At 44.8% G+C, this 26,318-nt stretch overlaps 1 protein-coding gene across 1 annotated transcript in view; it reads right to left on the bottom strand.

Moving 5' to 3' along the window:
- FRAS1 (Fraser extracellular matrix complex subunit 1) overlaps positions 1-26,318 on the bottom strand; it is a 268,392-nt gene that overhangs the window by 59,351 nt on the left and 182,723 nt on the right. The window contains 11 exon segments of the mRNA XM_023750302.1: positions 686-799; positions 2,878-3,105; positions 5,345-5,485; positions 5,743-5,867; positions 15,094-15,303; positions 15,639-15,758; positions 17,515-17,703; positions 19,559-19,822; positions 21,010-21,163; positions 22,166-22,356; positions 26,067-26,202. Of these exon segments, the coding sequence (XP_023606070.1) occupies positions 686-799; positions 2,878-3,105; positions 5,345-5,485; positions 5,743-5,867; positions 15,094-15,303; positions 15,639-15,758; positions 17,515-17,703; positions 19,559-19,822; positions 21,010-21,163; positions 22,166-22,356; positions 26,067-26,202 (1,872 nt within the window).

Below are 26,318 nucleotides of genomic sequence, written 5' to 3'. Positions count from 1 at the left end.
CGCACACTGAAGGATATTGGGTTTGATTCCTGGTCAAGGGCACATACCTGAGTTTCTGGTTCACTCCCCACCCATTGGGGCACATGCAGGAGGCAACCAGTCAATGTGTCTCTCTCACATCGATGTTACCCTCTCTCTCTCTCCCCCCACTCCCTTCCTTCCTCTTTTCATTCCTCCTTCCCTCCTTCCCTCCTTCCCTCCTCCCACTCTCTCTGAAAAGCAATGGGAAAAATATCTTCAGGTGAGGATTAAAATATCTATATATTCCTTGTTCTCTACTTTTCTATTTTCCTCTTCCCATGGACTAAAATACTGATGACTAACTGAAGAGATTAGGGTAACTCCAGCCAACGGCTACAAGCCAGTAATGGCAGAATGGCAAGAGAGAAGGAACCTGTGCTTCTGAATCATCACGCAGAGCCCTGGACTTCCGCCCTGGATGTGAGGGGGAAAACACCTGCTATTTTGTTTGAGCTACTATATTTTGGGAGCCATTGTATAAGAACATGTTAAACTATATACAATCTGAATCAAACCCATGAAGCTCTCCAATCTCAGGAATATCAGATCACTTAGGGAGGAATAAACATAACTTGAGCTACAGTTCTTAGTCATAATCTATCGTCATGTTCAAGGCTACTGTCCAAGCTGGTTAGTGTGGAACTGGCCGATGGAGGGGCCTTACCTTGCCATCCACACGCTCCAGCCACTGGAGCCCCAGGTTTGTGACAATTCTCGGAGTGCTGTCATCCACTGGGAGGATGTCTACTCGGAACTGCTGAGGCGCTGCTGTGATAATCTGGGGGAGCGGGGGAGCCAAAAAAACTCATCATTCACAGACATCGAACTGTCAGGTCTGGAACCCTGAAATCAGTTGACACTTCAGAGTGGGAGCTAAGCCAGTTTCCACCACTTGCCAGCCCTTGGCCCGAGACTTAGGAAGAATACTGCCTGCTAAAGGGCACTATACGAAGGAAAGCAAGAAACCAGGGGCACAGGGCTGGGACTTCACCTGCCATGGAAGCTGACGTTTACACACCTCTGCATTGAGTAAGTTCAACGTTACCCTGAGGTGAGACAATAAGCAAAACATTTTCCTTTCAATAACTCTTGTTAAATCTTTCCTGAGAGGCAGAAGAAAACCATCATTAAAATGTTAATGTCAAAGTCTCCAGGTGGAACTCTGCCAGATGTAGAAAGAGGTTTCCTGGGAAGAGATTTTTCTCCCCCTCCCCGCCTTTTTTCAGTGAGCTATTCATATGGGGAAAACAGAAGAAGAAATTAAGAATAAAATATTTGTGTCAATGGGGGAAAAAGGAGACTTATGTAATACTTTAAATAAGAATTTAAATAAAAAAGAATAAAATATTTGTGGACATAATGAAAAGAAACTTTGGTTTATAATTTCAATCTTGCTTAGACCGATCCACACAACACAGATGCGGCACCTCCCTGTTCGAGGGGAAAAGGCGGCTGCCACGCAGGGCAGCAGATGCTGGCTTTTCAACCTTCTACCACCCTCCTTGTAAGCAATTTCCATTTGTAAAATAACAGGGTCCCTCTGGAGACCTGCAGTGACCTTTTATGTTTATCGGAGAGGTAGCCCTCTTGCTGATTTATCCTGAAATCTTTGTTCTCTTCTGAAGGTCACACTAACTGGGAGCAGCTGCAGTGCAGGAGGGAGAATAAAAGCGATGAGCTCTCAGGGGGGTGATGCGTCCCAGACCCCGCAGTGGCAGGGGAATCCTGACTCTTCAACCCACTGAGAATGACCTTCTCACAGGCTGTCGGTCTCTAAAGGGTGCAGGAAGACCTTTCTTCCACAAAGGAACCATCTTCATTCATCACCAAAGTCTGAAAGGGACTGTGCAGGATGGAGCTGACCCTGCTGTAATCCTTGAAGGATGGTAGGGTGTGACGATATAGCTCATTCAAACTGCTTCTGCAGAGTCAGAGACAGACGCCTGTGATGTAGGAGTCCGTGCCTACCTTTTTCCTGGGTTGCAGTTATTCCCAGCAGAGGGTGTGGGACTGACTGCAGGACACCAGGCTAAGAAGGAATGAGTAAAAATAGCAGGAAAGGTAGTGCAGGGGCTGTCTTAATGTTTCTTCCAGACGCCTGGATATCAGAAGGGAACAATTCTCTCAAAGAAATAAAGCTGAATGGCTGCATGACCTCAAGACAAAAGTCTTTACCTGTTTCCCTTGCTGACCCTAAAATGATGACACAGATGATGATGACAGCCACAGTTGATTGGATATTCCTGTGTACGGCACTGGGCTAAGTGCTTTACATACATCACGAGGGTGGCATCATCTCCATTTTATAGATAGGGAAGCTGAGGCTTAGAAAGGTTAAATGACTTGCAAAGTCACTCAGCCAGTCGGTGACAGCTAGAATTTAAATCAGTGTCTTTTGGATGAAGAAACCGCACTCTTATCCATTGCTATTCTTCATGAGACTAAGAAACTTTGGCTGACTGAGGGGACATATAAGAGAGCAAGACAATCTAGAACCATATGAAATTAGTAAAAAAAAACAGATGAAAGAAAAATGACAGGAAAGGAGAAATAATAACAGAGTAATAACAATAACTATCAACTTCTATTGAAAGTGCTCATAATTTGCTAACAGTGTTAAGTACATACTATCGATGATCTCTTTGAACCCTCATCTAACTGAAGCTGATGATGATTATTGTATCCATTTTGCAGATGACAAGAGGAGGCTTAGAGGAGCTAAGTGATTTGCTGAAGGCCCACTGATAAGTGACAGAACAAGAACTAAAACAAGGCTATCCTTGGCCTTGAAATGCCATGTTGTGGACAACCTCTGGCATGTTCTGCTATGCCTTCCTCTCTGTTGTTTCCCCTCACCTCTTTCCCTCCTTCCTCAATAATAAAGAAGGGGTTCGTCCCATCAGCAACAGTGAAGGTGAACCAGTCTTTGAGGGAGTTGCTGCCATCGTGGCTGTAGCTGACTCGGTTCTGGTAGACGTCCTCCATGGTGAAGGTGGAGATGAACTGGAAATGCTGCCCATTGGTGGTTCGCTCGATGCTGCCATGACGTGGGGGCTGCACAATGGTGAACGTGACAGACTCAGCCTGTGGAGGAGGCAAAAAGCAAGAGGAGAAGGGACTTCTTAAGAGAAACCAGATGTGTCAGTGATGGCCAACAGGTGGTCAAGTGTAGTCAAACCTAGAGACATTTATAAAATAAGAACTGCATTTTTTATGGCTATCAAAAATAAAACTAAAGAGGTAAATTATATTGGTTACTATAATTGAATGTATATTCTGATGCCTTCAGTTGTAAGACTAAGGCATTTATATTTGTCCTTTGGGGGGGTCAAAAAAAAAAAAGCCTGAATCTTTAACCTCTCCCAGGATGATAGGAACTAGACCTTTAAAAATTATTCATTTCTTTTCCATCCATTTCCCCCCACTTCCCAAAACTCTTATATCCAGAATCCCATATGCATCAGAACAGAAGTTTATTTCCCATTTCTAGTCACTGCTTCTAGGGCGACACATAGAAGCAAAAATAAAGAGGTAGAAAACCCTGCTCAAGACTTTCCAAAGATTTCCCACCAATGGAGAATAAAATGAAAAGGCCTGACCTGGACCAACCAGGCCCGTGTGACCTGGTCCCAGGACTCCTCTCTGGGCCCACCCTTCCCCTCTCCTGCTTGTTTAGGTTCCCACCTCTTGGCCTCTTGTTGTAACTCAAAAGTTCTAAGCACACTTGACCCCAGGGCCTCTGCACTCTGGTTCTTCTGCCCAGGGACTGAGGCTCCCAGATGACTGCATAGCTTGCTCTTCTGCTTCATATCTCTGCTCCTCAGAGAAGCCTTCCCTGCCCACTCTGTCTAACATAGCACAATCTCTATCTTCTTTAGCTTGCTTTAGTTTTATTCATAGCACTTACAATATCTGACATGGTATTACACGTTCTTTCTTTATTGTCTGTCTTCCTCAACAAAGGTTGAAAACTCCCTAAGGCTGGAACTTTATGTGTTTTGTTCACGGCTCTGTCCTTCAGGTCTAGAGCAGAGCCGGCACAGGTGCGTAATGAGTATTTGCTGAAAGAGTGAACAGATGAATGAATGAGCGCTGGCAGAGGGTAGAGTGCACATAGAACTAATTAATAATTGCTGTGGTACTCTTATGGGAGCTAAATTGTGCCAGAAGGTTACATGCTTTTATCTGAAAGCACCATGAGAATGAGAGTTCTGTCTCTACAGGCTCTGTTTTACTGTATAAAGCCTAGTTCTCTGAGGATGCCTAAATTGTAATAATTAGTTGTCATCCAGAGAAGTCTGAATGAAGAAAATTAAAAAAAGGGAAAGATCTATTTTGTCAGTTTCTTTAGTTCATTAGATTCTACATATAAGTGAAATCATGTGATCAATGCAACAGACATGATTCTCAGAGGGAAGTGGGGTTGGTGGAGGAGGGGTGGGAAGAGATTAACCAAAGAACTTATATGCATACTAGAGACTCGGTGCATGAAATTCATGCACTCGGGGGGTTCCCTCAACACAGTCCAGGACCCCTTGGGGATGTCTGACTGACCGCTTAGACCCAGTTTAGCTCCCACAGGGAGTGGGCCTAAGCTGACAGTTGGACATCCTTAGCACTGCCGCAGAGGCAGGAGAGGCTCCCGCCACTTCCACTGCGCTCACCAGCCGTGAGCCCGGCTCAGGACTTCTGGCTGAGCAGTGCTCCCCCTGTGGGAGCACACCAACCACTAGGGGACAGCTCCTGTGTTGTGTGTCTGCCCCCTGGTGGTCAGTGCACGTCATAGCGACCAGCCGTTCCCCAGTTTGGTCAATTTGCATGTTAGCTTTTTATTATATAGGATATGCATAATCCACGGACATAGACAATAGTGCAGTGAAGGCCTGGGAGGGGGCAGGAGCAGGGTGGAGGGGATCAATGGGGGAAAAATGGGACATCTATAATAGTTTCAACAATAAAGAAAATTAAAAAGAAAAGAGGGAAAGATATATAGGTGCCATAAATCCTTGTTCATGCTAATAAGGAATAATTTTCTATAAATCATGATAAAAATTCAGCATGTTAAAAAGATTGTTGCATGTAATCAGGGAAGAGGGTGAACATACTTAGGGTTTCAGAAAGGGTTTAAAAGCAGTTTGATGCAAATGTATTCACTTCCTCTTTTTCAGAGGGCTGTGGTCTCTTCGGGTTTTTAGTCCTTCAAGGATACTTGTTCTAACTTCACCCCCCTGCCCTCCCCTTGGGATGCTCAGTCACAAAGCAACCACTGGACTCACCAGATCAGCTTCTCATTCAGCCAGAGAACCCAGGGGCACGTTCTTACCTCTGTATCTGCATCCACGGCCTTGAGCTCAAATTCCGTGATTGTCTTCCTCACGCCCTCCTGCACCCGCATCCCCATATTCTGTACAATGGGCAGCGAGTCATCCACAGGGCGAATGGTGATGTGGAACGTCTGGGTCACCTAGAATGGCAGACATGTGAAGACGAGAGAGACACAGGGCCCCAGCCCCACCCAAGTAGAAGGTAAGTGCCCTCTACTTTCTCCTTCACACCATCCCTCACATGATGGACTGACCAGGAACCCAAAATGAATTCTCTTGGACAAGACCCCTGGGGGCTGTCAGAAGCCGCCTGACCTTGGCTGAGAGCAGAGGGAAGTGAAGTTCAGACAGCACCAGCCGCTGTGCAGATGCTAAGGGAATCCAGTTCCTCACCTACCTCATGGACTCCATCCGAGAGCGTGAAGCTGAAGGCATCTGAATGGCTCTCGGACTCACTGGAGTGGACATACTGAACGTTTCGTGAAGCCAGGTCAGCCTGAGTAAAAGAAGTGATCAGGATACCTGGCAAAAGGGAAGAAGAGAAACAGAGAAAGGATGAAAAAATGCTCGCCATACTTCTGAGGCTGGGGAAACGTCATATGCTCACTAGATAGAGTCCTTGGCATTTGTCTCCTAGCATTTATGTGCTTCTCCCTGAGACCTGGTGTTAGAGTTGTTTGCCTACTTTTTTTTCTACAACAGCATATGTTCTGTGGGAGCACATGTTAACGTAATTATCCAGGCTTCTACTATGTGCCAAGTCAACAGCAGGTGCTCAATAAATGTTACTCTCCTTTCTCTTGGGGCTTATGCATGCAGGTCAAATCTGTGAAAGGTAGAGACAGTGCCTTATTCTCTAAATTCTTCTCTCTTAAGTTTTATATTCCCCCATAGTCTCATAGCCCTTTCTGAAAAACCTATCCTAATTTTTAATATTGTGCAATGGGAACACTGGACTAATAGGGCTCGGCTAAACCATAGCCTTGTTTCTGTGATTGGTGGGGCTTCCCCAGCCTCCACAGATTCATTGGAAATTCTTCAAGGTCCCTTTCCAGGTCTGTGATTCTAGCTTCTCATATACCATGTCGGCCAGGCTGACAGTAGACTTACTGCATGACTCTGGGCTTTGGGCAATCATTCTATATCAATTCTAAAACGACCTATAAAACCATTATCCTTTAATAACATGATAGAAAACATATTAATTTTTTAAGAGTCATTTTGAAAGTAAAAAAATCTAAAGTGATTTTGAATAATTAATGCCAAAGTATCCCACAAGTGAATAATATCTCTATGTTTTTAAATGTCAAACAACAATTAGCGTAGAATTCTTGCTTCCATCTTAGGGCTCTGGGACTTCCTTCCTGGTCCCAACCAAGATTGAAACAAAATCACATCTTTTAGACCAGTGATGGCGAACCTATGACACGTGTGTCAGAGGTGACATGTGAACTCATTTTTTTGGTTGATTTTTCTTTGTTAAATGGCATTTAAATATATAAAATAAATATCAAAAATATAAATCTTTGTTTTACTATGGTTGCAAATATCAAAAAAATTCTATATGTGACACGGCACCAGAGTTAAGTTAGGGTTTTTCAAAATGCTGATACACCGAGCTCAAAAGGTTCGCCATCACTGTTTTAGACCCTCAGCACCAATTCCCTCTGCCTGATGTGAGTGTTGGGGTATTAATCCATTTAATCTAATCCTTCTGTTTGGTCCTGCAAATCATTTGCTGCTGCCTAGGATTTATTATTTGTCATTGTAAATCCTGGCAAAACCACTGTAGCTTTCCTGTAAAAAAACAAACACAAACACTCACACACACACTCAGAAATTGTACTTTGACTGTGACACAAGTATCACTGCCATCCTAAAAAATTAATAAACCTGCATGGTTTACATTTGCATCTCTCTTTATCATCTGAAATTTGTCGCCCAGATACAATAGCCTCCTGATACTGGGGCATTAATTTTTTGATGAGGCGTTTTATATTTCTGTGCTTGCTACATGAGCTCTTGACAGGCAAGAAAATGTAGCCCCCTGTCTTATAGCTTTGTCTTGTAGTCTGGACAGAAATCCATACCATTCTTTAAAAATTTAATAACTTCAGACTGGCTGCGCTGAGAAATTTAAATCTCTTCCCCTGCGGTGACTCCCTCCTCATAGCTCATGGGGAAATGCTTGTCTGGATTCTCACAATCCACTGGTCACCTAATTCACTCTTCTCTTTATGGGAACCTAGGACTGACTGAGGAAGGTGATAGAATTTTCCTTCCTCTTGGGAAGGAAGCACTGGGATTGATTTTTAAAAAATTTTTGAGAGGAAATGGACATATAATAAATAGCACACATTTAAAATGTACAATTTCATAAGCTTTGGCACATCCATAAAACCACCACCTCAATCAAAATAGTGAACATATCCATCACCCCAAAGTTTCCAGCTGACACTTAATAATTCTTCCATTCTTCCCATCCCCTACCCTATCCCAAAGCAATCAATAAATTGCCTCCTGTCACTCTAGATTAGTTGGCATTTTTTCTGATTTTTTAAAATAGATTCATACAGTATGTACTATTTTATGCATAGTTTCTTTCACTTGGTATAATCATTTTTCAATATTCATCCATATTGTACCATGTGTTAACAGTTCATCCTTTTTATGGCTAGGTACTATTCTATTGTGTGGATATGTCATCATGTGTTTATGCATTCACGTGTTGGTGAATGTTTAGGTTAGTTCCAGTTTGTGGCTATTATAGATAAAGCTGCTACGGTCATTTGTGTACAAGTCTTTGTACCGACCTAAGTTTTCATCGTTTCTGGGCAAATCTCTACGAGTAAAATGGCTGGAATATGTCTTGGGTGCATGCTTAACTTTTTAGAAAACTGAGAAACTATTTTCCAAAGAAGGCAGTACCACTTGCCATTCCCACAGCAGTGCAGGGGGGCTCTGGGCTTCATCTTAGTGGGCCTTTCCCACTTCTATCTAGAAAATGCTGAACACCTACTGTGCAGAATGCTATTGCAGGCTTGCTTATATATTTTAAGTTTTATCTTTTAACAACTCTGGGAGGTCAAGGTTGGTATGTTACCTCGTTTTGATAGATCAGGACACTGCGATCCAATTAGAGTAGCAATGTGGCCTATCCCAGGTCACACATCTAATAGGGGGACAGAGCTGGAACTGGAGATCAGGGTTGTCTAACTCCAAAGTTTATGCCTGCTAGGAGTACGTTTTTATAAAACTCATCTAGACTTTTCAGACTAGACAAGGAGCCTCTTGGATATCACCCTTATCCTTTAATTGTTTTCAATATAAAAGTAATACATGGCTATTAAAAAAAATGTAAAAAGCACAGAAAAGTAGTAAAGGATCACAGAAATCACTCATAGTATAGAATCACAAGAATCACTCATATATCTACCACTAAAATATCACCATTGTAATATTTCTGAATTGAACTGTTTCTTATACTTGATTGGCCATAACCGTTTTTTATCTGAAATATTGATTTTGATGGGGTACTTAATATTATTATTTAAGTGATACCAATGATTAAGTGCCAGAGGGTAATAAGCTGCACCTAGAAGGCAAGCTTCAAGGGGACAAGCATTTTGGTGGTTTCCTCACCAAGGTGCACCTAGAATAGTGCCTCACACACAGTAGGTACTCAAAACATTTTTGGTGAATGAATTTAGCTCACCCACTATAATCAATATCTGAGGCCTTACCCAATGAGCACAGAATTTTCAATCTCTATGTACCTCCCCCCCCCCCAATTTTAGCCTTTGCTAATTGGGCATTGGAAAACTTCAGCTACTTGTTCACCACCAAGATGGTGTTTCCAGTAACATGTTCTCCCTGTTGGCTGTCACAGCAGGTAGTTACTGTTTGAAAGGTTGCAGGCTTTTAATCCCATGGAAGGTATTTGCAGTCACCAACCTACTGAATACACTACGTCTCTGGCAGTATTACAGGGACCCACATTAACCCTGTCAGCTTTTCCAATTCCCTCGAAAGGCCGGCACATTAGAGTGGTGTGGGGAAAAAGCATTTCTGAAGAAACTGCCTTCCTAAGCGGAGGTTAGGCGATTGCCTCGGCATCCTGCTTTCAGCACGGCCGGGATGGCCCTGTGCATGGGAATAGTGCTATGTCGGAACCAGTGCTGAACCACCGCAGGCTCATGCCATGGGAGACTCTCAGCTTTTCTTCAAAGCCTCCAGTTATGGGCTAAATTGTGCTGCTCCCCCCCACCCCCGCCGCCAACTCATATGTTGAAGTCCTAACCCTCAGTGCCTCAGGTGTGACATTACTTGGAAACAGGATCATTACAGAAGTATTGAGGTCACTAGGGTGGGACGTAATCCAATATGACCATTGTCCATATAAAAGGGGAAACTTTGGATATACACATACTAGAGGCCTGGTGCACAAAATTCGTGTATGGGTACGGTCCCTAGGCCTGGCCTGTGATCAGGGCCATCTTCCCTGGCTGCCTGCAGCCAGCCCCGCCCCCGCTGCCACCCACCCTGGTTTCCACTTTGCCATCAGGTGATTGGTGCGTGATGGCCGGGGGAAGGGACCGAGAGGTCGGCTGTTCCCACCTGCTCACCGGCCCCATCCCCGCTGCTGGTCGCCCTCTCTGTGTGGGGTGACCGGTGGGGCAGGGCCTTGGCCTGGTGCCCCCCACATTCCCTGCCACCCATCCCTGGTTCCCTGTTCACCATAAGGCAATCAGAGCCTGCTGGCCAGGGAAAAGGAAGAGGTAGTAAGTGTGCCTCATAGTGACTGGTCCAGCAGCGTTCTGGTTGTTCCGCTGTTAGGGTCAATGTGCATATTACCCTTTTATTATATAGGATAGAGGCCTGGTGCATGGTTGGGGTCCTGGATTGGGGTGGGGGTCCCTGCTGGGGGCAGGCCGGCCTGGGCGAGGGTCTGTGGGCTGTTTGCAGGCCTGCCACACCCCCAATCATTCTGGTCTCTGGTCGTTCTGGTTGTTCTGCTGTTTCAGTCACTGGGCTTTTATTATATAAGACTAGAGGCCTGGTGCACGACATTTTTGCATGGGGGGGAGGGTCCCTCAGCCCAGCCTGCACCATCTCTAATCCGGGACCCCTCAGGGATGTCCAACTGCCAGTTTAGTCCCATGGAAGGTGTTTGCAGTCACCAACCTACTGGCTACACTAGGGGATCAGGCCTAAATTGGCTGGCTCCTAACTGCTCACCTGCCTGCTGGCCTGATCCCCCTAACTGCTCCCCTGCTGGCCTGATCCCCCTAACTGCTCTCCCCTGCAGGCCTGATCACCCCTAACCGCCTCTGCCTTGGCCCTGCCACCATGGCTTTGTCTGGAAGAACGTCCAGAAGGTCGTCCAGAAGACGTCCAATCTAATTAGCATATTACCCTTTTATTAATATAGATAGGGAGAACACCATGTGAACATGAAGATGGCATCTAGAGGCCAGGGAAAGACCCTTCTCTCAGAAGGAACCAACGCTACTGACACCATAATCTGGGATTTCCAGCCTCCAGATCTGTGAGGTAATAAATTCTGTTTAAGCTTCATAGTCTGTGGTACTGAGTATGGCAGGCAGCCCTAGCAGGCTCATACACCCTGCCCTCACGGAGAACCCAAACTAAGACAATTTTGGTTGGGAGTCATAACACTGAGAAAGGCTGACATTAAGAGAAAACCAAAGCATACCTTGGCTTAAGATCACTTCTGGGAAGTCTTTCCTGACTCACCCCACCCCTCTCTCAGTAGCACTGGCTGTCCTTTGGCTCCTACTGTCTTCTGTCTTGCTGCTATCACAGCTACTAACATACACCTGCACCTATTCATTTGCATGCCGACAACTTCTGAAACATAAAGGTGGGAACCAGTGCTGTGCTGGCAATTGCTGGATTCTAATAGACTCCTCCCCTACTTTAAAAATACAACTCCTGACTGCTAGCTAAGCAACTGAATCCCCAGGTAGGGTCTGCATCTCCCAGCCACCTCACAGCTGGGTGTGACTGTTCTTGCCACTAGGCTATGACCAAAAGTGATGCTTTCTTCTAGTAATACCCCTAAAAGGAGATGGAGGTGGGCTCCCTGGCCTTCCCCGCTTACCGCTGGTGTGGGGAGGACACAACTGCAGTAGTTGTTAGAGTAGAAATGGGAGCCTCATGTTGGGGATCACTGAGCCACCTGGGCCACCTGCCTCTCGATTTTTCTGAAAAGGAAAACTTCTTGCTTCAGGCACTGTATTTTGAAGTCTCTTTATTCCAGCAGCCTAGCTTCTGCCCTAATAATTTAATTCCTTTCTCTGATTTACCAGGAAAAAGAGAATCTTTTGTCTCCCTGATGTGAGGTTGTGGCCACCTCAACCTGGACAGAGCACTTGTGGGACTAGACTCCCAGATCCTCGGAGTCTGGTTCTGGTGTCTGTCTTCCACAGTTGGCACAGGCAGATGGCTCGTGACATCGCCTCAGGGGAAGGAAAGAGGCTCTGCACAGCTTTCCCGTCTATCTACAGAGAGCAATCGCTCACCATGGGCGGGCCACGAAAGGCGGCATGAGAATCTGTCCACTTCACAGCGAGCCATCAGGAGGATGTCTGCCACACCAGTGGCAAGTGATCACTGCACGAGGCATGGGTCCCAAGAGAGCTCAGCGCCTGCACTACAGACCCTGGCCTAGACGATGCTCTGCTCCTCTCAGAAAGACCAGGTCCAGCCCAACCCCAACTCCTGGCAGAGACATGCTCACCATCTGAGACAAATGGGGTGAGGTGCTGCTACTCTTTTAAAAAAAGAATTTTTAAATCCTCACCCAAAGACATGTTTACTGATTTTAGAGAAGGAGGTGGGGGGTGGGGGAAGAAAGAGAGAGAGGAAGATAAAGACAGAGAGACATCGATTGCTTGCCTCCTGTACATGCCCTGACTGGGGATTGGACCCACAATCTAGGTATGTGCCTTGACCGGGAATTGAACCCACAACTTCTGGTGTACGAGGTGATGCTCCAACCAACTAAGTCACCTGGTCAGGGCAGGTGCTGCTGCTCTGTAAGCTGTAGTCAGCTGCCTTAAGAGAGGGTGGTAAGTCAGCAACATAGATTTCCTCTGAAGGGAGACTTTTGACATTTAGAAAGAATCAAATGCATGAAAATATTCTCATTTAGGGGAGACAGGGAAGGAGAGGATGCTGATGAAATGGGATTTGTAATGAGGGAGGGACAGGGAAATCCTGCCCTATTAGCAATGGTGTGAGCCCCCAAGAATAGCAGGGAGGGGACTGCATCCAGTATCTGGTTTACTTAAGAGTTACCAGAAACAGGTGAATTAAGAAAAACTGGTTGGGTTGGGAGACTACCTGGACTAGGAAATCAAACCTGGAGGAAAAGGGCAGGTGAAGGAAGAGTCCCAGGTAGAGCACGACATCTCCCTCCTTTTGAGAAGAGGAGGGAGAAGTGTGTTCACCTACGGGCCGCTCCCTGAGCCATACTGGCGTGGTCTTTGCGGACAGAATTCAAGCTCAGTGACGGTGATACTGTAAACACCAAAAAGGTGAATCTGGAGCAGCCTCACACAGGACTCAGCAGAGCCTGGGGGCAGAGAAGAGCGAGGCTGTGATTACCAGCCCTGGGCACTGGCAGTGACTTGCAGGAGGCTCAGAGCCTTTCAAAGCCCCGCGCAGTGAGCATGCAGTTGCCCAACACAACAGCCAAGAGTCTGCCCTTTCATCTTTGGAGAGAAACAATCAGCAACCTGACAGGATTCTGGCAGAAGCAATTAGCTCCTGAATTAGTTATCCAATATCTCATGCAGCCAAAGTCTTAGAAGTGCTGATCTGCATACTCCCTGGGGAATTAGGCCACAAAGGGTAGGCCACCTGCTTCAATTTGCATTAGGGTTTTGGCCAGTCTGTCCACCCCTCCCCAAGCCCTCCCACCAGACACAGATGACACCCCTTCCTCTAGCATCACTGTGGACCCCGACATGGTCTGCCACATCAGCCTCTAGCTCTGGGAACTCATCTCCCACCGCCCTCACCCTCACTCACTGCCACAGGCACACTGGTATCCTTGCTGTGTCTGGAACCTGGTGTGCCAAGCTGATCCTGACTTTCTGTTCACACTCGCTGATGCCTCTGTCTGGGGTGCTCTTTCCTTATCTGCCAGCTTGGCTGGCACCCTCACTTTCTGTTCCAATACCATCTTCTTATTAGAGGGCCCTCCCTCACCCCTTGCTCCCTGTGCATCCTGGTGATGCCCTTGTTTTCCCCCCAGCACGCATCACCAGTGATATATGATGTATTCTCTTGCTTGACTGCTTACTCTCTGGTTCCCTGCATTAGATGGTCAGCACCATCAGGGCAAGTAATTCCCCCGTTTTGCTATTTCCCTGGTTGAGTGAAGACTCTGTAGCCTAAAATACAAAGAAAAGCAATGAGGATCTAAATATCCTGCCAGCTGCCTCTATCCTGTATGACGTACAGAATAAAGACAATTCAACCTTTAGATTGTTTATTTGGCAAGTGTCTCTTGTCCTTCACCTTCCTTCCACTGGCATGTTCCATCGGTTCTCTCCCTGAAATCCCTTCCTTCTCTCCTTCCTTCCCCAGCTGTTGCTCAGTGAATACTTAGTAGGTACCAGGTACTCCCTCATACAGTAATCTCCTCTTCCCTGGTCCTACTACTGTCCCCTGGGTGAAGCTTCACTAGCTCCCACCTGGTCAAATGTGAATCTCCTACCCACGGTCACTGCCTCCTTTTCCCTTCTTTTGTTCATCCTGTTGGACTCCAGATAAATTTCACTTCCTTTCCTGCCTCAAAATTCTGCAGTGACTTCCTATTGCCTATTTAATTAAATAGGAATTATCTCAGATTTAAAAACCCTCCATAAAATGTCAGTTTACCCATGAGCACCATCTATTTCTATTTTCAGAGCATATGCTTTAGCTAAACTAGCCCAGTCATTTTTTTTAATGTGTCCACATGCTGTCCCCATCTCTGGAAATAGCACAATTTCTGTCCGCCCAAACTCTGTCTTCCAAATGCCACCGCCAGGCACCTTATCACCCCATGTAGCCTCTCCCACTTTTGAACTCTTATGACAACAGGTTTATGCAGTTCTTTAAACACCTGCCATAGTCTTCCCTGAGTTATGGTTATCTGCAGGGAAGAAGTTCCTTATCTCACCCAGTAGAAAACTCTGGAAGGGGAGAATTGTATTTTATTTACCTTTTTTTTTCTTTACCACCAGCAGCTAAACTAGAATCTTGCTCAATACACATGCTCACTTGCTCTTTGCTGAATTAAAATTCTAAGCACAATGCATCCACACCAGGCCAGGTGCTCAAAGACTTTAAAAGAAGAACAGGGTGCAGTGTTTGCCCTAAGAAATTGACAATCTAGTTATAAAGACAAGTTTGCTTTATAAGATTGCAAATGTTTATTCAACTTTCAGTGAGCACCTACCGTTTGCTAAATATAATGCAAGGCAGTATATAATGGTCAAGATTAGTGATGCAGAAAATAAATACTCATAGATTCTAGGGATATGTATCCTAGGGGTATGTCATGGGTAAACGGGCATTTTAGGGAGGGTCTTCAAATCTGAGATAATTCCTATTTAATTGAATAGGCAATCGGAAGTCACTGCAGAATTTTGAGGCAGTGAATACATTCTTTAGTCCACCCCAACACGGACTAAATGCCAACTCTGGCTTAATGAAGCATCGACAGGCCTACCTGGTGACCCTGCATGCTCCAGGTGGCCCAGCTGGGGCTGTCTGGTGATTCTGTAGGTTAGTGCTGCTGGCTCGCTCTCCTGGTCAGTGGCAGAGAGCTGCAGGGTGGTGATTTTCGTGGCAGAGAGCTGCAGGGTGGTGATTTTCTTCACTGAGTTTTCATCTAAGACCATTCCTTTATTGGTGGTGATGACCGGTGGGGATTTGTCTTCTGAAAATATTAGAAATAATGATTGAAATGGGATATTTTTAGCCTCCTTTCTTCAATTCTGGATCTGGTGCCCGGGGGTAAGATCAGAATAGCTCTGAGAGAGAGAAAGAGATAGAGATAGAGATAGAGATAGAGATAGAGATAGAGATAGAGAGAGATAGAGAGAGAGAGAGAGAGAGTCCCAAGGAGCCAGAGCTTCACACAGCAGTAGGGACATGATCTCAGATTTCCTTACTGGTTGGGTAAAGGAAAGGCTCAGCCTCAAGGTAATCACAGTATAGATTCTTTAACTTCAGAACCACTGATGTATTTTTAGAGACCCGATGCCCCCTTACCCAAAACAATGATGGAAAATGACTGGCTGATCAATTTGTTGCCTTCTCCATCAACCACATCAAACTTAAAGTCAAAGTTCCCACCAGATTCTCCTTTTCTGTGACTGTATTCTACTTGGCCTGTAAAAAGAACAACAACAACAAAAATCAAGATTTGCTATTAATGCTTTCTGCTCTTATTTCTGAAGTGTGAGGTGGTAATTCGATTGGTATCCATACCAATTAACACTCTCCTGACTTGGACATTATTTTTGACATTTTAACCTAAAGTTTTCATTTCCTCTCCCACTCTGGGCTTCCTCCTGTTAAAATCACCTGAAATAGCACTGCTTATAGCTGGGGCTCGGCTTTTGGGAAAGAGTCTGAGGAAGTCTCATGTATAACTCGATCAGCAAAACTGCCCATGTGGAAAATGTGCGCTGATCACACCCACGTCACTGGTGTGACCCTGTATATACCCATGTCACTGGTGTGACCCTGTATATGCCCATGTCACTGGTGTGACCCTGTATATACCCATGTCACTGGTGTGACCCAGTAATACACCCATGTCACTGGTGTGACCCTGTATATACCCATGTCACTGGTGTGACCCAGTAATACACCCATGTCACTGATGTGACCCTGTATATACCTATGTCACTGGTGTGACCCTGTATATACCCATGTCACTGGTGTGACCCTGTTATACACCCATGTCACTGGTGTGACCCTGTATATACCCATGTCACTGGTGTGACCCTGTATATACCCATGTCACTGGTGTGACCCTGTATATACCCATGTCACTGGTGTGACCCTGTATATACCCATGTCACGGGAGAAGAGGCTGCAGCGCTCAGCCCACATTCTCTTAGAAAGCATCACTTCCACTTCCCAATACAGCCTTACATCATTTTTGGAACAACATGAAATATAACCAACCAACAAGTAAATAGGTAAACAAAACAAATAAACTCTACACAGAAGTCAAATGGATCCAAAGGGGGAAGTGCAATGTGTCATACTGTTGTGAACCCGCAACTTCACTTCTAAGTACCCAGCAATGCAAGTATAACCAGATCTCTGGGAAGAGGGGCCTCGTCTCATTTTTAAAGAGACACTGATGCAAGGAGTAATTAAGGAATGACATCCCTTTGCTTATTCTGCCCCCTTTATAAAAGTACAGACAGGTCCAATGAGAATTAGGCTGCTACCACTTACGTGTGAGTACATGGACAGGACCCTTATTTTATGCTCCTTGGGGGCATATTTCCACCTCGAAATGGAATTGCACATCACCACAAGATGTTGGATTACTTTCCCCCACAATATGTAACACCCCCCCCTTTTTTTTTTTTTACCCCTGAAAGCACTGTGCAGTAACTGCGTAGCATTTAACATTTATGCTTTTACATGACATCAGCATTTCCTGGAGGAGGGATGAGCTATGTAATCTCCCCTAGGCACCTCGATTTATGCCCTTCCATTTTGCTTAGTTCATTAACTTGCGCTCTTCGGGGAGCTGAAAAGAGATATAAATTGTTCACCTAAGGCAGGCATAATTTTCACCCAAATCCATCCCAATTCACTTCTTTTTCCTTTCCCTCTCTCTCATACACTTTTTAGCACTACAGACGGTCAAATGATTTTTCCCCCTCCACAACAGCCCCAAATTTCATCAATGCTATGTCAAAGGATGAACACATTTTAGCCAAGAATGATAGTTTTAAAAAAATTGAGGAGTCAAGAAAGAATAAATGGAGCTATAACTCAGTTCTTATTCAAAACAAAGAGTGTACAGTTGCCTGCCATAGGCTACCAGGCATTTAACTCCCACTCGCTATTGTGGGTGGAGTCTGAGGAAGCCTGGGTAGGCTGAGGACCCCTGGCTGACCTTGGCTGATGTCAGCCTGCGTGAAACTCCGGATGGGGCCTTTGACGGAGATTTGCTCCAGGTTGCCGTGCTTCACTGTCTGCAGGCGCCCAGCACCAGGATCTTCCTTCATAATGAACATCACCTGACTTTCATCTGAGTCCGTGTCTGTCACTTTCAAGTGCTGTTCTGTGATGCGTGCTGCAGACCCTGGGCGAGAACAGGAGACGCAGGTCATTCCCCATCATTGCCTTTGAATAGGACGTCAAATGATTTCAGGAGATGGCTCTGGGTCTAGGCAATAGAATATGCTTGCCCTTCTGTTTCCATCTCAATAAATGTTAATTTTCCAACCTCCCCATTTGCTGTCAGCCGTTGAGTGTAAGTCTGAGCCCCCTTTCTCTCCTGATCCATTCTCACTCTCTATGTTTGCTCTAGTTCCACAACCTATTAGTTGACCCTATAATAAAACCTGCTTGGACCTAATTTATTTACTGCCTTGAGGATCACCAAATCATAAACTCACAAACATATCTGGTTGCCATCTCAGACCAAATAGTCAAAAGCATTGCTCCTCAAGACAGAAGATACGGTGAGGTGACAGAGCAGGGGGAGCCGAGCGCTGGGCCCTGTGAGGCTGCACAGCTGTTGGGGATGAAGGCAAGGCACTGGCTCCTGGGAAACACCTCTTCTGAGGGCCTCGCCCTTGCTTTTCTGTTCAGCTGATTTCTCATATTACAAACAGTAAATTCTGGTAAAGTAGATCCTAGTCACCCAGGTGTTGGAGAGACAGTCCACCATGGGCCCCAAGTGCCCCTGCATTTCCTGCTGGGGAATGCAAAGAATGCAAGGCCTGACCACTGTTACCCAGGCCATTCTCAGAGATGAGGTGATGCCTTCCCCTGGGACAATGATCAGGCTTGCATATTGCTCAGTGCTCCTCTACTGAAATGCATCCCACTGCGCGTGAAGGTGTCCATCTGGGTGCTCTGCACCATCACAAGACGTGGAGGGCAGAGAGAACCAAAGCAAACTTCCGATGGCAATGCTGCCTGCTGTGCTGTGAGTAACAGAGCACTCTGTCTCAGACCCAGGAATCTTGTGTCTTCCACTAGCACCCATGAAATAGAAGCAGGCTAACTAAACTGCTTGTAAATGGGGTAAAGTTAAATCCCAGACCTAATACTTGGGACCTTTGGGAATCTCCAAATTTTATTTCTTAAAATGTGTTGTTTTTTAAAAATTGATTTTTAGAAAGAGAAGAAGGGAGAGGGATAGAGAGATAGAAACATCGATGAGAGAGAAACATCCATCGGCTGCTTCCTGCATGCCCCCTACTGTGGATGGAGTTCACAATCCAGGCATGTGCCCTGACTAGGAATCGAACCAGTGACCTCTTGTTTCATGGGCTGACACTCAACCACTGAGCAACACCGGCCAGCTCTCCAAATTTTCAAGTACTATTATATTATTTTTACTACAGAATACATGGGAAACTAAGAAGAGACTAACAGAACTCCAGTGGAATGTAGCTGCTCTGAGGGTAAAAGGCCCACTCCCTAATTAACATGCTAATGCAAACTGACTCTAAGACCGACAAGTGAAACAGGTTCTTCGGGGTTGCTTATATATGTATACACAAAACTGTATGTATAAAAATTACCATAGCAAATGAGTCTCAATTATTTGCACAATCTTTTTAGTGAATGACAGCTTCCCAATTGCCCCACCATTCCATTTTTTTTTAAATAAGCATGTTGAAAATCCTACTGGATTTCTTTTGTTGTTTCTATGTGGGATTGGTTGGGCAGTGGCAATGTTCGCCTTTAGAAATACTATAAACTCTTCTCAATCTTTTCTCAAATTCTGAAAAGGCTTCTGGCCCAAAGAATTTCAGAGATTCACATTTGTCACAACTGTCAGCGTCCCTAAAGCAACAGTTCTCCCCAACTCCAGTCTCCCTGAGTTCTGAACCCTTAGCTCATAACCTCCTACAGAGCTAACGTGGAAGAAAGACTTGCACTCTGACAAAGAACCATACCACTCTCTTCCATCCCTCTGGTACCTGCTGAGAGCTGTAGGCCTCGGTTAACAGCCATGTGGGGGGCATCACCCGTAGGCAGCTCAATGTATATCTCCATCCTCCCTGTGTCCATGTGGAGTCCATCAGAGAGAGAGAACCAGAACTCATCCACCTCCACACCGGGCCCACCAGGCGTGTACCCCACCAGCCCGCCCAGGATGTCCTGGTAAGTGAAGGAGGAGCCTTGGTCTAAAATCTTCCCATTCTCCAGAAGCTCAGAAGCAGTCTGCCTCTGGCGTAGGTGACCTGAGGAAGGAAGAAAAACAAAGAGGCAAAGGTAAGAATATATATGGCACCAAAACACTGCCTGATTGTGTCAACCAGAATGACCCTGGAAGAATGTCAATCACCTCAGAGGCTCTTGGTGACACATACCTAAGTGACCAAAAACTTAGCATCTTATAAATAAGCACAGGGTGCTTCCCTGTGGCCTTTTCTACAAATAAAAAAGATAAAGCCCCACTTTTCCTTAAAATCTCTTAAGGAGACACAAATGGATGTGGTAATCTAATGGCTTAGAAATCAAATCCCACTCCATGAATTCAAACTCATTTCATTATCTAAACCTTATTTTCCCCTTATGCAAAGTGAAAATAGCACTCTTCACTCACTGCCTTCCTCCCAGGGCATCTGGGATAGGAGATAAGGATGTGTTTTGAATTCCTTTTAAATTCAGAAAGGCGCCAAGCATCTTTGGGTTGAGACATAATTTGCTGTTTTCGTGGGTCATGTGTACCACAATGAAACAGTTAACATGCTTCATTAAAGAAAGTAAAAATGAATGAAGGCAAGATAAAATGCAGCGACGAACAGCCTCTTCAAGTAACCCTCCATCAACAACAACAGTTTCATCTTTAAGAGACCAACGGATGTTAGGATGGACCCTTGGGAGATGAAAATTCCAGCGTTAGCTAATACAGGGGGATGGCGCTTAGGAAAGAATTAGGTAGAAGACTGACTTAAACCTCTGGTTTAATCAGGAAAAGTGACTTTTTGTGTGTGCAAAAGTTCATAAAGACATCTACCATGCCTTTAACCTGAAATGAACACCATTTGCAATTAATAACAAGGCTGTTCCTTGCATAAGATGGCCTCAGATTACCAAGCGATGGTGCTTTCTCTGAGAAGAGAATATGCAGCTTCTGAAACCTGTTTTGTCTGAGGTTACATAGAAAAGTGAGAAAACAGCTGAAACTGAATTTCAGAAACACCAATTACCCAGGATTCAGGCTTTTAGAGCAACTGGTGTCTTCTGTGAGTCCAAAGAATATCAGTTAGCTGTCAGCTAGCTGTGATGTTGATTTGTATTTAGATGCAAAGAATGAATGATATACAGGCAAGGCAGAGAAACAATCAGCTGGAATCTATGTGTTTATTCTAATAACCCATAGGGCACCTCAATTAAGGAACTTTATACAGCAGTTGTGTCCTACCGTGGTCAGGCTTTTTTGTCAATACAAAAATCAGCTCATTATCTGGGGTGTCCAGGTCTTGCAAGCTCAAAGAAAAATTGCTTATCACCACTCCCGAGCTCAGCTGCACGCGCAGGGGCTGCAAAGTCATCCTGGGAGGCTCATCATTCTTCCTCTGATTAAAGCACAGAATATTAGGTCTCATACAGATGCCGGTTTAAGAAGGGAAAATGCACATTATTCAGAGGAAGTAATATTGGTGCACCAACTTTCACTACCAAAATAGCATTTAATGTGTCACTATGTTTAATTCCCAATCAAAATGGCTAGTTTCCAAGGAGAGCAAGTCACACAAACAAAATGTCCCCTTTAAAAGAAACAGAAACAGGAGGACATTCTACCCAAATCTTCTCAGATCTTTTCCATATGTACAATGATCATATTTTCCAGACCAAAAAAAAAATGGACATGTGGTTAGGCAAGTACAAGTAGATTTGGGGGATAAAAGGACACACTATTTGAAATCAGAACTGTCTTAGAAAACCCTAAGCATATCATAGTGTCTGTAGGAAGACACCACATTTGAAAGTGTGGGTTTTTAAAGTTGTCTCCTTGCTCTTATGCCGGCGCCACCCCCATCACTGTCCCTGAAGGGTACTAAGGGTAGCATCTGTTTTATTTGCTCAAGGTAGAGGGTATTCCATTCTGTTTTTATCTTTTTTCTCTCTCTCCCTGCTAGAGTAAGCCTATGGAGTGCTCCAGTGAAAATAAATGCAGTATCAAGGAACATAGTTCTTTGATGCTATAATTTAATGAATAAATGCATTAAAAACTTAAGAGAAAGCAAATATGCACATAGAACAATTTCAGGGGGAAATTGGCATATGTTAGTTTTCATCTAAATATGAGATTAGCCAGGTTTATCTGTCTGACCCCCACAAACTGTTTTCACACAGAACGAATAGATTTTACCCTGAAATGGAAGTTTAGATTTCTAGGTCAGACCATCCCCAAATGCCAGCCTTAATTCTATAAATTTCAGTAGGTTAGGGTTATTTTTTCAAATTAACCTCTAAAACTGAAGGTCAAATTCAATCTCCCTTGCTTTTCAGTTTATATAAAGCTATTTCACGGTGGGATATTATGGTCAAAGGCCCAACTTCTCCAAAGTCCTTACCTCGATGGTGATATTGATGCTGTGGATTTCCGAACGACTATTTCCATTACTTACATAAAAACTAAAGATATCATGAGTGGGCTCAATGCTTTCATGAACACTCTGAAAATAGTAAATGTAGTTTTCCAGAATATCTTGAATTGGGAAGGATGCCTCTGGGTCACTAGTAGTTCCAGGGCCAAAACGATCACCTGCATCAACAAGAGAGAACTTTTACCTTGCTCCACCAATCCCCGATTCCCAGGCTGAACTGGAAAACATGACAGCATTATCAGCAAAAGATGAAAGCATGGGTGAGGATAAAGGCTGGGGTATGGAAGGAACACAAGACCAGAAACTGGAAGACTTGGGGTTGGATCACCATTTCCCCACTATTTCTCATCTATAAATGGATACAGCTGCCCTGCAGTTTCCACAGGGAATCAAATGGGGTAATATGCATGAAAGCACTCAGAACGTCACTATTTTATATAGCACAGAATTCATGGCTGTTTTGTTAGAAATCTTTGATAAAATAAGTGCTGGGGCAAGTAATGACACAATAGCAAATGTTCTACCTTAAGCTTTAGTCCATTTTAAGACCACTCTATTTGGCATATCCTGCAAGAGGAACTCTCTTTCTCTACATAAGGAAAGGTTGACTATATACCTTTATATGTAAGGAACATCTCCTTAAGCATGTTTTCATTTGACCTCTCAGTTCCTTAAGGAAACCTCAGTATGGATCAGAGTTCAGTCTTTGGGATGGTCCACCAGGGCTGCTGTGATGCTCAAAGGACCATCCAGAGTCCAGGTGCCATTCAGATACTGTGAGGCTCAAAGGACCATCCGGAGTCCAGGTGCCATTCAGGTACTGAGATGCTCAAGGACCATCCGGAGCTCCATAGGAAGTGCTGGCTCTAGCTAACTCTTCCTTTCATCCCAACCGCACAGACCGTAAAAGACCCAGGGGAAGAGTAAGCACTGTCTACATGATGGATGACTTGCCTCTTACTTGTCTGAGTCTCTCTGATTGATTTCAAATTGTTATCACATTTTCTTCTAAAAAACAAACAAAAAAAGGAAACCCTTGTGTCTTCAAACATTCCCTAGACATATCAACAAAGGAAAGTAGAGACAGGAGATCTGAAAGCAGCAAGGCCTTCTCTTTCCTTCTTTCATAGCCCTTTGCAAAGGCCAGGCCATATATTAAAAGGCCACTGACTTTCTGAATTGTAGACAGTGTCATTTTTGTTGACCTCCCAACAGAAAGACTAGGAATTAAAAAGTTTTATTTATCATTTGTTTGAATTAAGAACTCAAGACAAATATTTTTTTCTTCAATGACATAAGTTTTCTTTAATTTACCCCTCAAATCTGATAGCTCTTTTCACCAGATGCATAGAGGAGTCTAATCCCCAGGACACACAGTTTAGGGTTTCCAGAAGAAATGGCCATACGTCCTTCCAGTTCTTATTTTCTCTTCTCACTGATTACCAGTAATGTGATAAATATGGCTTCATTATTTAGGTCAGAAATAATATGAATAAAGTAAATAATGCCTATAAATATATGCAAACCAAATAATGACTTATTTTCTGTCACTGGAAAACAAGCCACTCAAGTGAATCTGTCACGGAAGCTCTCAGCATCAACCCTTCCGATTTTTAAAACTACACCTTTTATTTTTTTTCCACAGAAATTGTTCTTCTGTGCTTCCTTTCCTTCTTAAAACAAATAGACGGTATGCAAATTAACAAGCTGTCAGTGCGGGCAGGCTATCACCATGAACATCTATTCCTGCATTGCACTGGAGCACAGTGGTGCCTAGAGGTAATCAAGGTGGATTCCTGTCCTGGTTGTGCTGGTACTGAATGAATGTAGACTCCAGGCTGTTAGAGTTTATATTTAACAATATAATTATTCTGTTCCTTCCAGTCTTGCTGGTAAGAAGTTTAAGCTGCTCCTTCTAATGTTTTTATAAAAACATTCTTCTGATCAGCTGCATTCTAAACCTAGGTAGCCAGTTTCATATGCATAAGACAGACTCGGTTCTTAATACCCATAGAGCAAAGGGAAGAGTCCTTAAATGTTGTGCCTTGGGACAGTAATTCGCCCCCTGACCATCTCTTTCTTACTTCCAGCTTCACACTAACGTAGAGCAGCAGTTTTCCAGGTGTGGCCCCTGGCCCAGCATCAGTGGCATCGCCTGTGAGCTAGTGAGAAATGCGAAGACACGGCCTCACCAGCCTCCTCCAGCAGGACCTCTGGTGGCTGCCCAGGAAGCTGTGCTTTCACAAGCCCTCCCCGTGAGTCTATGGACATTAAAGTTTGAGAACCATCTTTAGAGAGGCTGAGGCTTGCCAGAAATTCGACTTCTGGACCAGTGAAACACTCCTCTGCATGCATTCCAGGTTAACATGAAACCATGGCAATGGTTTGGCTCAGTGGATAGAGCGTCGGCCTGCGGACTCAAGGGTCCCAGGTTCGATTCCGGTCAAGGGCATGTAACTTGGTTGCAGGCACATCCCCAGCAGGGAATGTGCAGGAGGCAGCTGATCGATATTTCTCTCTCATCGATGTTTCTAACTCTCTATCCCTCTCCCTTCCTCTCTGTAAAAAATCAATAAAATATATTTTTAAAAAAAACCATGGCAGGAAGGCTTAATAAGAAACCATCTAGAGAGAAGAGAAGGCCAGAGGCAACCACCCTTGGCTGCTTCCCACCCTTTGTCCATGCTCTTCCCTCTGCGAGAAATGCCATTTTCCCTCTTCTCACAGCAACTCTTACTAACCCTTCAAGTTCCAACTCCAACGTCACTCCCTTAGACTTTTTCCTGCCTCCCCAGGCACAGGTAACTGTTTTGTTCTATGTACTTTCTCAGTGCTTTGCTCCCTTCCCTGTACTGGCATTTTATGTGTTGTGTAACGTATCAGTCGTCCTATCTGTCTCCCACTCAGGGCAGTGGCTGTGTCCTATTCATCTTTACATCCATTGTGTCAAGTATAAGCATTTGTGGAGATAAATCAAATTCAGTGATAAACAAAGCGAAGTGCACACACTGAAAGGTGGGGGAAAAGACCCAAGGTTTTCTACACGAACGCATGGTCACTGCAAAATCAGTTTCCTGTAACCAGCCTCAAATCTCAGGCACCATGCTGGCCACAGACACCTTCAGTCAATGGCCTCTCTGTGGGAGCTGCTAGCTGCATGCCAATTAGAGCCAAGTGCTGCCGCATTCCGGAATCTCACTGTAACCTGACAGGGGCTATCTCAGCTGCCAGTCACTGAGGTCTCAGGGGGCCTGTGCATGGTACACATCTCACTTCTCCTCTGTGATAACCACCAAGGGTGGTGGATCCAACCAGATGGTGGCGGGGAGGGATGCTGAGAAGGGTCACAGATAGCCATGCACACATTTTAATTCATGTCATATCTTTAGAAGGAGTCGAGACATAAGCTATGGTTCTTCTAAACTGCTGCTGCCTCACAATAAAAGGGCAGAAATTTCATTTCCTTGACACTCAGTTCTGAGTGTAATCCACAAGGCCCTCTACCCCTACTGCTAGGACCCTGCTCTATTCTCCTCCCATAGCACTGATTTACCTCCTAACATCTTATAGGATTTTCTCATTTGTTAGGTTTCTTATTTGACTCCTCCCCTTTTCTCCCAGGATCTAAGGCACCATGAAGGGAGTGGTTTCTGGCTGTTTTGTTTCTTGATATGTCCCTAGTGCTTAAAAAGTGCCCGGCCCACAGAAAATGCTCAGTAAATTTCTGATGAGTGGATGAAAACTTCCTGCCTTCCATTTCTTTGAAATGGTTCCATTCCTCTTTAGTTGCCCATGTCCAGGTTTAATCAGAGGTGGTTACCCCTCCACCCCCCCTTCTTTCAATTCTACAGCAAAGCTCCCGCGGTACCTGTTCCTGTGTTCTCAATGCAGCCGTACTTGGGCAGAGCACTTAGTCGAATGACGGCATCGCCCTGGAGGTTGTCCTGATCTTCAGCAGCAAAGAAATGGTGAAATGAGAGTGGAGTTCTCCCTCCCTCGTCAACCTGAGAAAGAAGAAAAGATTGCAGAGAGAGTCCTTGGGCGGATGCAGGCAACTGCACTGCGGTAAAAAGAACTGAATTGCAAAGTGCCGCCTGGGGTGACCTTCTGGCACCAATTT

This window comes from Myotis lucifugus, unplaced genomic scaffold (genome assembly GCF_000147115.1).
Source record: "Myotis lucifugus unplaced genomic scaffold, Myoluc2.0 scaffold_12, whole genome shotgun sequence".
Classification (NCBI taxonomy): domain Eukaryota; kingdom Metazoa; phylum Chordata; class Mammalia; order Chiroptera; family Vespertilionidae; genus Myotis; species Myotis lucifugus.
The sequence above is the reverse complement of the archived record's forward strand: the minus strand, read 5'-3'. Positions and strand labels throughout refer to the sequence as shown.